Raw genomic sequence first — 13,786 nt, 5'->3', positions numbered from 1 at the left:
GCTCCCCAAGGTCTAAACCACCATCCTGGGAGCACATAGGAAGGGACCCATGACTCAATCTGTACATGAAGGGGAGGATGGTCATGTCTTGTATAAGTGGGAGAGGAGATTCTTGGTCCCATGAAGGAAGATCACCGAGTGGGGTGGGGAGAATTCAAGGGTGGGGAGGTGGGAGTGGGGGGGTAGGTGGGTGCACATCCTCATAGAAGCATGAGGAGGGAGGATGGGATAGGAGATTCCTGGGTGGTGGGGGGAAGGTGGGTTAGGGGATAAAATCTGAAATGTAAATATAATATCCAATAAAAAAAGGAAAAAAAGAAAGAAGTGATTTGTAATTTTTATAATTCATATAACATGGAATGTACATTCAAAATTTCCTTTGTTCAGTTTCTCATATAAAAATATATAGAACTGAGTAGTGATGAGTATAATTTCATAGATGATAATATTGTTCAAAATTAAATTGAGTGTAACTCTTTCTTCTAAAACACTCAAATAAAATGTTTAAATACTTTTTTCTTCTTTTTATTGGATATTTTCTTTATTTATATTTCAAATGTTATCCCCTTTTCAGATCTCCCCTCCAGAGCCCCCTATCCCATCCCCTCCTACTCCCTCCTACCCACCTACACCTACCTTCCTGTCCTGTCATTCCCCTACACTGGGGCATCAAACCCCCTCAAACCCAAGGGCCACTCTTCTTGCTTATGTCCAACAAGTTTAAATACTTGATTTTCAGTTAGATATTCTGATTCCAAATCTACTTCCTCATTCCATGAGATGCTCTATGGCAGAGCAGAATAAGCCTATCATACTGGCTCAAGCCACCAATCTGCAGGTCATTCTTCAATATTGTTTTCAAGAAGAGTAAACTAAGCCCAAAGTAGTTAAATTTACCTTTCCTGCACACTGGGAGAAACCATGTTAAGTTCATTTAGTTCACAGGAAGCATTTTCTCTATGGACTTCAATACATTGTCTATCTGGTACATTATTTGTCTTTAGTACTTTGTCTATATTTCATTTTATTCACACCAAATATATGAGTATGAGTTTGTAAAAGTGTTATGAACAGATGAAGCACTACTTCTTTGTGTTGTTCTCCTTTCTTATTACCAGAACATTCATTTGATAATTTATGAAATGTTGAAAAGCTTAAAATATTATGCACCATTTTATATAAGAATTTATTTTAGCACATTTGTATTTTCAGTGAAAAGTTTTAAAAATATATAAAAATAAATATAGACCTTACCTAGACCATGTCTATGTGTTGACATTGGTGGTAAAACAGTCCATGTCTTGGTTTTAGGATTGTAACATTCAACGGTGTTCAAAGTCTTTAAGCCATCTCGACCTCCAATTACAAAGAGCTTGTCATCAATGACAGCCACACCAAACTGAAGCCTTCTGCCATTCATCATTCCTGCCTGAATCCACAGATTTGTTCTGAGGTCATACTTCTCTATTGTTGTAGCCCCTAATAGAACAGAAAATTAAATGGTCATCAATCTCAGTGGATCAATGAACAGCCTGAACAAGACAATGTAAATTAGAATGTGAAAACACAGTAGACATATCTATTCATCTTAAAGAAAAGCATGGCATAAAAACAAAAGTAATAATAAGTCATTAACTTTATTTTCTCTTCTTGTGAAGACTAGTGATCAAAATAGACAAATATGTCCAGTGTTAAACTATTCATTTAATGGTAACAATGTTGGAAATGAAAAGTTAAATTTTAAAACATCTGTCTTATTGTTTGTCATTTAAAATATGTTTTATAATCTTGAAAAAATAAATGAGAATTGCTTTAAATGACAAAATTATGAGTGCTATCTGTAACAATTTCTGATAGTAAAAATATGTTAATTAAATCAAACATTACTGGGATGGAAACATTTGTTTTTACATTTGTATTTTGCCATACATAGGTAGGTAGGTAGGTAGATAGATAGATAGATAGATAGATAGATAGATAGATAGATAGATCAATGTAAGATGGCTCAGAATACAAGGTGCTTTCTGTAGGCTTTGATGATGTGTGTTTGATACCTAGAACCCATTGAGTAAAAGGAAAAAAAATTAATGCCACATGTTGTCTTTGACCTTTACATATGCACTGTAATAAAGAGGGTCTAAATACATACACTGTAAAAAAAATAAATTTACTTTAATTGTCAATTGGAAGATGTTTAACAAATATTTACCATGATACTTAAAGTTCTTTAAAATTGTTTGAAAATGGAATAATAATAATATTTAGACACATAAAATATAATTGTATCCTAAGTAATTATTTTATTTTCTGTAAATAATTGCTCTTTGTCTGAAAAATGTAGATAACTTTGAGAAATAACATAACTCATAACAGAAAAATTGAAAGTGTCTAAGCTAAAATGGCTTGAAAAGTAGTACTAGTAGTAGCTTTTGCTACTTATATAAAGTATGACTGCTTAGAACATATTAACAAATATTTATAGAATACAAAACAACTAAGAGCATACAATGTTTCTTCAATGTTTGTACTTATTTTTAGCCATTATTCACTAATATTACATATTAAAAAATGAGCCAGGAGTTTTGGGTACTTTCTTTCTTTTTTTCTTTTTTCTTTTTTCTATTTTTTTTTTGACAGGGTTTCCCTGTGTAGCCCTGGCTGTCCTGGAACTCACTCTGTAGACCAGGCTAGCCTCGAACTCAGAAATCCGCCTGCCTCTGCCTCCCAAGTGCTGGGATTAAAGGTGTACACCACCACCGCCCGGCTTGGGTACTTTCATTCAAACATCAATGCTCTATTTTATTTGCAATACAGGAAAACACTTTTGCTTAGGAAACAAGTGAATTAGGAAACAAGTGAATCTCCAAGTGAATTGATTAACTTCTTAGAGTATAAATAGCAATAAAGAAACAAATATGAATATCCAGGAAGCAAAATTTTACCAATTATAATAATGGTACAATTTACTCTCAATTTATCTCAAAAAGTACTGTAATAACTGTGTAGAATCTAAAATTATGAATTATCTTAAATAAGTAAAAATAGAAACATTATAAAATAGTTACAGATATATGTGCATATGTGTGTGTTTGTATAATTTAAAAAACTAGTATATTTTTAGATTCAAGTGCATTTGCTCTATTTCATTTTATTGTTCATAAATATATTTTCTGAGTTGAATTGCATCATTGAATATTTTCAAGATTGACTGGCCATTAGCACAGTAACAGTGCTTGCTCTTCACAAACTGGCATTATGCTCCTCTATAACTCATTGAACATGGCTAAGTAAAACTGGAGCCTACTTACAACTTTAACCCTACTATTTAATATTCATGGGACTGTGAAGTTCTTTTCATACTAGCAGAGGAGCAAGAAAACATCAACCTAGCCTGGACTCTTTCAATATACAATGGGAGGCTCTTGCAATATATACTGGTAAAATAGTGGCACAAAAGTTATACAAGTAACCGACCACTATCTGAGTTAAGACCCACCTCATGAGATGGAACACATGCCTGACACTTCTCAGATGGTCAAAGACTCAAACTTGTTTATATATAGGCCTAGGGCCAATTCAAACAGCACTGTTCTGCTAACCGAATATAAAATGACTTATAATGAAATTTATTTATACCCATAGATCTATGTCTTGCTTAGCTATAGAGAAGCTGTTGTAGATGAAAGACCTACAGCACCCACAAGATGATTTGCAGACAGTGAGAGAGACCATGGAACAACTCAGTTCTAAATTAGATATTTCTATAAATTCTTCCCCCATCAGAGTTCAGCGAACTATGTAGAAGAGGAGGCAGAAGATTTTAAAACCAAGTAGTAAAGGAAGACAGCAAAAAAGCAACATCTTCTAGAAATGACAGTCCTGATACACATAGGAACAACAAAGAGACTGGCAGCATGCACATGGTCTGAACACATGGTTAACAGATTGTATAATCCATATGGAGCATCAGCAATGAAAGAGGATTGGACATCAGTTCTCATCCCTAATCTGTATGGTAACTGATAACTCTGCAAAGAAAAAAATCAGTTTAATCTAAAGGAGTTGTATTGTATATACAAACCACACTTAAGTGCATGCCTCATATTCACAGTAGATGGCCAACACAAAACACACCTAATGGTACTTTGGAAATTTTTTTGCCACATAATTCTTGGGGGATTTTTTTTCTAACCTTACAGATTGTTTGCATATATATTATATTTCTGATTTTTCGCTTTTACAGATTTTCTTTGTGTGTAAATATATGTTTGTTTCTAATACATATTCCTTGATTTTTTTTGGCTTATTGTTTTCTTTAAATTTATTAGTTTTTTTTTTCTCAATTTGGTTTGTTTGTTTTTATTTTATCTTCTTCTTACTGTATTTCTCTTTTTAGATTCATTTTTCTAATGAGAGAGCAACAAAGGCTTAAGAATTAAGTCTTAAGAATTTAATAGGGTGAGCAAGGATGGAGGATCTTGGAGAAGGTGTGTGGGAACTGTAATCAAAACACATGAAGAAAAATATAGTTTTAATTTTAAAACTGTGCCTGAAATCTCAATCTTGGTAGCATTGGTAGTAAGTATATGCCTTATTAGAAAATAATAACTATATTCAAGCACATGTCTTTTGTAATTAGCTATAAGCTAGTGATAAGAGAAGAGCATAACTTAATATTGATCAACCCAATCCCACTAGGCTCATACTGCAGAAGTAGGTAGACATGAAAGCACTTGACAAAATACACTTTCTTATTACCCAAAAACTGGCTGGAAAGCATTGCAGAGAACATGAAAAGGTGTTATACTCATCTAGAGAATTAGTTTGGTATTGATGAACTCAATCTGACCCGAGTAAGCACATGCATTATTCATACGTGAATGTGTGGATTTGATGGGAATGTTAAAGCATTCTCCAATTAAGTTAGACAAGTCTCATGTCTGAACAGATGACTTTGTGCTTTCACATTTTTTGCTTGTTTCTGTCTTATAATGGGATCTATTCACTTATCTTCAATAGAAGTAACAGCTCATCTCTGTTTTCACTATTCAAATTATACACTGCATCTATATTTTATGACTACTGTTAAAAAACTATCCCAAGTTTATGGGCTTATTAACACAAATATATTTTCTTACTGATGACAGTCTAAAATGTGACACAGACTAAAATCATGTTGAAAGAGTTGCCTTCTTTTCAGGGGCTCATGGAGTAAAAAAGAAAAACTTTTTTTTGTTTGTATTTTTTGGTTTTTTGTTGTTTTTTGTTTTTTTTTTTTACCTTTTCTATGTTTTAGAGAATAGCCATGTTCCTTATAGACCCTTCTACAGACACGGATCTAACAGCATCTCTCTGACATTGACCAATATGGACTAATTTTTATATTCTATAAATATATGTTACATGTGTGTATGTTACTACCAACAGATTAGTAATCTCAATTTTTAATTTAATATGTACTACATTTTCAATTATGTGTTTATGTGTGTGTATGCATTTGTGCACACATTTGCACATGTTTGAGTGCATAAAACTATGGAGGCTATGATGATATGAGAAACAAAATTGAGTAATCTACAAGATATTTTTCTTTTTAAAAATCATCTGATTGGGGGCTTCCTTATAGCTTTAAAGGGTTAGTACAATGCCATTATTTCAGGAAGCACATAGGCATGGTACTGGAGCAGGAATTGAGAAGTTTTCATTCTTATCTGTAGGGAGCAGGCAGAGAAGGAGATGGAGCTTGCCATGAGCTTTTTAACCCCAATGCTCACTCCAGAGACAAATCTCCAACAATAGCACACATACTTCAACAACTATTTTTCTTCAACATCCTAATCTGTCCTAAATAGTTACACTAAATGACAAAAAAAAAAATGAAAAAGAAGTAATAAAGTGTCACTTAGGGTTTACAACCACTAAGTTTCAAATACCAGAAGAGTGGCTCATTGGCTTTACTTTAGTCAGGATAATCTGTTCAGGTAAGGAGTCAAGCATGCACATAAACACATGTGGTGGGAGGGTGATGGGACTTGGGTTTCTAGTGGTCCTGTCATGGATACTGTTATCATCAACAATGGGAATATTAAAGAAGAATTGCAACTTAGTACCATAAGTGCTCATTAGGAGAGGTTCAGAAAGGTCTCTAGAGAATGATCATCTAACAGAGCCAGGTAAATATATGCCCTATTTAACTTGAACTTAAGGTGTTCTAGCATCTCCATTGCTAGATTCTTTATATTACACATTCTTTATATTACACATTCTTTATATTACAATCATCTTATTAAAGCGTCCAATATTAATACAAAGAGAAAGTAGCCAGTTTTTTTTTTTTAATTTCATATGGGGTAGTCAAGGCCTCACTGAAGAAGCACAGAGAAAATATTGAAAGAGAAAGGCGTATACTCAAGCACATTGCCAACCACATTCCCTTCCCTCTATCTAGCCTCTGCATTTGTTGTAGGCCAATTGGTATGCATTCTTATTCTCTAAACTGTATCTACAGGACCGTAAATCTTTTTTTTTTTAATTTTTTTATTAGATATTTTATTTACACTTCAGATGCCATCCCCTTTCCCCATTCCCCCCCTAGAAAACCCCTAACCCATGCCCCTTTTCCTTTTTGCATTTATACATTTTTTTAAAATAATGTTAATCATAAGCTTTATAAGTTTGGAATTGTTCAATCAGAGGTGTAACTCACTGACCAACCTAGATATAACAACTATCTTTGACTGGTGGAGATACATGAATATCTGCCTCCCTGTCTCCCCCCCCCTTCTCTCTTTCATCACCTAGCTTCTCCTCTCCTTCTCCTCTTCTTACTTCTTTTCTTCCTCTCAGTACTCCTCCTATCTTAGCTCCTCCTACACATCACCCTTCCTGTTAAAATGAAACTTTTCTCTCAAAATACAATTAGAGCATAATTATGCCAATTTGTACCAGTGAGGTACAAGATAGTCCTAATATCCCGTGCATCCTTTTGTTGACCAACCAGCACCTCTGTCATCTATCCCAAATAAAACATTTAGTTCTGAACCTGCAGGCCCGTAAATCTTAAATCTTTCACCAAATAAAATTTCTCTTGGTATGTAGCTTAGTAGAACATGACAAGAACATGAATGTATTGTGTGAATTATTGTCTAGCAAAAACAGTAAGATGGTTTGTACCTCAATCCTCAACAGTGATTCATGATACATAGTTTAAAAATAGGAGAGAATAATTCATATTTGTGGAGTATACATACACCAGCCAACATAATTAGTTATTTTCTTATTTGGTTATTTTGCTTCATAAATGTTTTAGCTATGTGTGGTAAGTGTGTGTTTGTGTGTGTGTGTTTTGTGGGTATGCATGTGTGAAGGTATGCACGACAATGTGAACAGTCATTTAGCAAGAGATCAGTGTGATGTCCTGCATTCTACTCTGCCAGTCTCTTGACACGAAGTCTTCCATTGAAACTGAAGTGTGGTTAGCAGTCTGAAAGTCTCCAAAATCCTGATTCTCCTCCAAAAGTTCTATGGTTACCTGCATGCATATATCATATCTGGCATTTTGCATGGCTATTTGAATTTACTTTCTTATGATCTCACCTGTGCTCTTAAAAAGTCAGCCATTTTTCCGTGTCCTACTTTGTAATTATCAATAAGTCAATCAATATTTTTAATAAATATTTTAAATATTTAATAAAAATATCAATATTTTTAATAAATACATTTTCTGGTAAAATTTAGTAGTAGTACTATTATTTAATATATATTCCTACCAATGTATTTTATTGTCTAGGTGTATTTCATCAAATTATTATCATTAATTCTTTTACATGTTTCAATTTGGAAATGATAGCAGTTTCTCCTTTTGTTTGAGAGTTATACATTGCCTTTGGTGTTTATTATACCAGAGAAAGAACAAATTCATTCAGATTAATTTCAGGTTTTTGTGTCTTAAATAAAGGCAACAATTGTCATTACATAGATTCAAATATCAATATGAGTAGGGCTAGACAACTATGGCAATTTTATAAAAGATTAGAAAGGAACCATTCATGTGAAGGCAAAATAATTTGTGTCTAATCTTAATTAAATAATTATACATTGTCACTGTTTCTTTGATATTGCCATTTGTAAATCCTGGAACAGTATTTATAATACACTAAATTGAATTAGCAATAATCTCTAGTTTCATAAATACAAGTAGAGAGCCAGATCCACTTATAGAACTTATAGCTTGGCAGTAATAGATTTACAAAGTTTACTTTCTAAGGCCTCTATTGCTTGCTAATGTTATATTATTTTAAAGATTCTCATAGAAGAATTTTGTTTTCTGCCTCTGTATTTCTCAGGCTCTGGCAGAGGTGAATGCTTGCAGCCAACCATTGGACTGTGCACAGGTCCCCCGTGGAGGAGTTAGAGAAAGAGATGAAGGAGCCGGAGGGGTTTTTAACCCCATAAGAAGAACAATAATATCAACCAACCAGACCCCCCCTCAAGCTCCCAGTGTCTAAACCACCAACCAAAGAGGACACATGGAGGGACCCATGGATCTAGCTGCATATGGAGCCTTGCTGAGCACCAATGGGAGGGGTGGCCCTTGGTCTTGTGAAGGCTGGATGCCCCAGTGTAGGGGAATTGGAGGGCAGGGTGGGTGGGGGAACACACTCATAGCAGTAGGCAAGGGGGATGGGATAGGGAGTTTCGGGGATGGGGAGCCGGGAAAGGAAATAACATTTGAAATTTAAATAAATAAAATATCCTATAAATAAATGAAAACAAATAAATAAATAAAACATCTAACCAAAAAATAACACAGAAAAAAAGAATTTTGCTTTCAAACTCAGAGGTTTAACCTTATGCACTAATAATCTGTAAAATGAATATTCTAATTTAATAACCAACAGCATTCTAAATTAATGTAGCTATTGAATTGAATTGGAAGTATCATTTCTAATATAAATAACATGTTGAATAATGTTAATAAATTTGTCCTTGCAACAAGGGTTTTGTATGCTTATTTTTGATAATTCTTAAATTTATAAATAAAAGTGATCCACTTGAGACCTGGTTTTAATGCATATATTTAAATGGGAAATTTTCTATTATGTTATTTGAATAATGGAACTATCAGTAAAACTTGTCATAGTGCCAACAGAAATTGTGAAAAATTAATTGTGTTAGGATTATTATTTTGATGATACAACCCTGGGAAGAAGGTGCTTTATTTCAGTTTACAATGCTCAGGTCACAATTCCATTACTGGGGGAATTCAAAGCAGTAACTCAGTGGAGGAATGTGAAGCAGAGATTCCAGCACACTTCATGTAACTAGGTAACTAGAAAATACAGTCTTTGATTTAAGAACATCTGAAATGTTATTAAATTTTATTAAAATATGTTAAAGATTAAGGAAAAAATTCTGAGTAGTGATTTGTAAATTAATGAGCAGCTAATTTGTTCAAAAAGCTTTGAGAATGAGTAAATTCCATTTTTATAAAAATAAAATGAAAATTATTTTGTGACTATTATATACATAAACTTTTAGTTATTTGTGAAGTATTCTTCACAATACATTTGGTTGATCAACACTAACCTATCTCTTAAGCCCAATATAATAAATTTTACTATTTTCACTTTTCTCAGTTCATTTCTATTAAATAGAAATGATTGGCAGAATTAAAAACTCCCCATACTCAGATATTTTTAACTGATTTTGAGAACATTTGATTATAATAAAATATCACTCCCTTGATTTGCACACTCTATGTTTTAAGGCACCACACATGGTATTCCTATGTCATTTTGATGATATGGCCACTGGAAAAAGTAACACTTTGACTACTTTAATAAAAGAAACAATGGGGAATTTGGAACATAACAGAAGATACCAACATAATGTATGAATGGAGGAGACAATGAAGAAAGAATTCAAATTTCTTTGTAGGAATCCAGGTGCCAGGTACCATCTAATTATAAGAGAGATTTGTTCCAACAATCTCAATAAAATTTGGATTTGAAAGAATCCTATTTACCGCCCAAGAGGGCAGTTATGGCAAGATATGATTCTTTATAGTTCTTAATAGAGAACTTAAGGCAGTCATGGCAGACATTTAAATTGATGGAATCTGAGATAATATCTGATTGTGATTTAAACTGCCCTGTGTGGTAAAAATTTGAGTAGCAAAACTTCATTAATTTTAGTTGTGTTTTATGCTGTAGAACACACTTGCTTTCCAACCTTCATAGAAGGTGGAAGATACAATAAAATCATAAAATCATTTTCCTCATGATACAAGAAAAAGTCTCTTTTCTCAAAACACAAATGTGGAAAAAATGGTCAAATTGTTATTGAAGCACAATCCTCAGTCTCTGTAGATGGTGTTCATTGATAAAAGAAATTGTGATGACAACAATTAGTGCTTATGGATTCTGCATTGGCCTTACAGAGGGCAGGCTTTGTTACAGTGTGCATATTCCAATTATTTAGGAACCTCATTTATCTTGAACACAGACAGCACAAAATTAAGTGATATTTTTTTTTTGAACTGACAAAATGTCAAATAAAGACACCTAGGCTGGTGATAAATCTTCTCCTCTCAACTCGCTAGAACAGCCCTAAGGTTTTTTTTTTTTTTTTTTTTTTTTTTACAAAGCTTTTTGTCTATGGTTTTAATGGACCATTAATAAACTGAGTTACCTGACTTCTAAAGCTTTTTTACAAACCCATAAATTAGAAAGAACTGGGGCAGCTGAAAGCTGCAAATAGCTAACACAGGGAGAGGAACCACTGAAAACTTGCATTGATTTACTACTGTGCAATCATTTATTGCTATTAAGTGGAAAAAAATCAATTTATGAAATGCTTAGAGAGACTCTTGGTCCAATACTGGTGATGATCTTGATGCTATCAAATCATTATGAAATGATTATAACATGAAATATATTCTGTTTAAGAGCAGCTAATAATGACAGACATTTCAGAAAAAAAATATTAAAAACAAGGTGTTTTTTTTTTTCCTGAAACACATGATAACAGAAACAAAGGTCTGAAATGATTATGGTAATCATCTATCACCTACTAATATTTTTTAATTTTTCATCGAAAAACACTGTATCAGCTGCCACACATCCACATTTTTTATGGAAAAGGGAACTGTAGAACACATACTTTAAATGAATGCACATGACACTATAGCAGGTAAAATATTCCTTGAACACAGAAGCGAATTACTATTTTCTTGCTACTTTATTATATAAGAAAACTACATAAACATTGCAACCATCACAATAATTTTCCATGTGCCAGGTCACCAACCAGAAATTTCATAATACTAGTGGCTGACATGGGTGCTAAGAAACAAATTAAAAAACTCTCTAAGAGTTGCAAATTCTCTTAACTGCTAAGCCAACTCTCCAGGCCCCAGTTCAATTACTTTATAAAAAGTTAAACCCACCAATATTGTGAAAAGAGGTTATTTAAAAGAAATCATCAGTAGCAGTGACTATGGAAGAATAAACCCAGCGAGCAAAGCACAGACGCTAGAGGAAGTAAACTATAAAACTTTGCTAGAAAATGTCATGTGGATATTTACAAGTCTAAGAAACCTTGAATGATGACTTATTGTGGATAGTAGTATATTACATAATCATAATTACATCATAATAGCATTTACCATTACTAATTTAAGTGCTCAATTGTAACTTACTAGACAATAAATTCTTAAAAGTTTGGAGAATCTCTAAGGGAAAGAAACTGAAGAACACAGCATTCTAAATATGCAACATATTTCATAGTCATTTGATTAATTACAATTGAGGAAGAATATGTTAATTAATTACAGTGAAAAAATCATTTATTGATGGCTCATAATTAATTATCGATGATTAATAATTATATTAATAATGAATTTCACTTACATGGATCAGATCAATTGGCAGGACTAAACATATCTAAAATCTTTCAAATTGAGTCAATCCTTCCTACTCTTAAATTGCTGTCAAGTTCTTTGTCACATTGGTTAAGAGTCTGACTAACACTGAAAATTAATAGCAAAGATGTGAAGTCATTACTATGACTAACCCTGATAATGTGATTCTTAAGACCAGGGATGGGGGTTAAAGGTCCACTATGGGGGCTACTTTCACTGAGACTCCTTGCAGTTGGGGAGATGGAGCCTAATGTAGTCACCTCTTGCACCTAAGCAGGATTGTATCTTGCCTACAAGATGTTCAGCTATGAAGTTATGGCAGAGATAGAAGGAATTGACAACTAATGACTGTGCCAAATTTGATCTACCCCATGAACAAGAACCAATCCCTGACACTTTTAATGATACTCTCTTATGCTTGCAGACAGGAGCCTAGCATAACTGTCCCCTGAGTGACTCCAACCAGCAGCCTATGGATTCAGATGAAGAGAACCATAGCCAAATATTACATGGAGCTTGAGAAGTCTTGTGGCAGAGTTTGAAGAAGGATTGAGGGACCCAAATGGGATAGGGACTCCATAGGAAAACCAACAGTGTTAACTAACTTGGACATTTGGGGGCCCCAAGAGATGGAACCATCAACCACAGAGCTAGAAGAGGATGGACCTAGGACCCCTTTGCAGCTTGGTCATCATGTAGGTCCTCCAACTTCTGGAGCACGGGCTTATCCTGACTCTGTTACCTGACTGTGGATACTTTTCACCTGACTACGCTGCATTGTCTGCCCTCATTTGCAGAGTTGTGCCAAGACCTTCAGTGACTTGATGTACCAGAGTGGGAAAAAACGAGAAGAAGGAGATGGGGAAATGGAGGAAGAAGGTGGGTGAGGGAAGACTAGAAGCAGAGGGGGGCTGATTGAGATGTAAAGTGAATAAATGAATTAATTAATGAAAACAAATAAATGGATAAAATGTTATTTTACTATGACTTTGGAAAAATATGGTGTGAAGCAGTTTTAAAATATTGGGAGAAAAACAATGCATATACAAAGCCTTAGAGAGTGATTCTGTAAGTGCTTAGAAGCACAGAGTACTAATATGAATACAGAGAATAAGACTGCATTATGAGGATTTGGATGCAGGAAAAGGACTATTGGAAATTTGTAAATGCCATCCATTTTACAGTCTGGTAAAGAACTTCAATTTCTCAGTTTCTAAGACCATGTGATAGTCTGATTACAAAGGGAATAAACTCATCAGCTTAGAAGAGGAAATCTCAACACTACCAAGAACTTGGGTTTCCTAGCACAGAGCATTGGTTTTGGTTGCTACTGTAAGTCATGACAATGAGAATGATAAACAAAAAGAAAAAGAAAAGGAAAGATGGAGATATACAAGAAAAGCAGCATGATTACATTGGTGCTATAAAAGTTAAGATTCATGGAGACATGTGCACCTTTAAAAATGAAGCAAGAATGCATGAATAGAAAAGATGTCTTGTAATTATTTTAGAAAGTGATTTGTTAAGACAGCACTAATCATAAAAACTCACTTGAAAGGTTTTGGCAGAGTGACCCTGCTCACACAAGGATGCCTAGGAGGTGTTTTCTCCTTTTAGCTTTCCAGTTACCCAGAGACTGCTATGGCTGAGATCCAAGTGGGACCAAGATGTTCGATCTCCCAACCTTGACATTATTATGTGGGAAAGGTTTTATAAGCATGCAGATTAGGGTTGTGAAGATGTCCCTACAGAATTCTAATGGACGCCTATGACCCAGACAATGATTAGGTGGATCAGAATTCACATTTCAAACTGTAAACCTGAGGCACAAAATGCAGTGGAGAAACCAAAAAATCCTGAAAA

At 34.0% G+C, this 13,786-nt stretch overlaps 1 protein-coding gene across 1 annotated transcript in view; it reads right to left on the bottom strand.

The window, feature by feature from the left end:
- Window positions 1-13,786, bottom strand: part of Klhl1 (kelch like family member 1) — a 356,587-nt gene that overhangs the window by 69,433 nt on the left and 273,368 nt on the right. The window contains exon 7 of the mRNA XM_034498949.2: window positions 1,255-1,479. Coding sequence (XP_034354840.1) covers window positions 1,255-1,479 — 225 coding nt within the window. The remainder of the gene's footprint in view (window positions 1-1,254; window positions 1,480-13,786) is intronic.

Source organism: Arvicanthis niloticus, chromosome 3 (genome assembly GCF_011762505.2).
Source record: "Arvicanthis niloticus isolate mArvNil1 chromosome 3, mArvNil1.pat.X, whole genome shotgun sequence".
In the NCBI taxonomy this organism is placed as follows: Eukaryota; Metazoa; Chordata; class Mammalia; order Rodentia; family Muridae; genus Arvicanthis; species Arvicanthis niloticus.
This window is presented reverse-complemented; position numbering and strand designations above follow the sequence as displayed.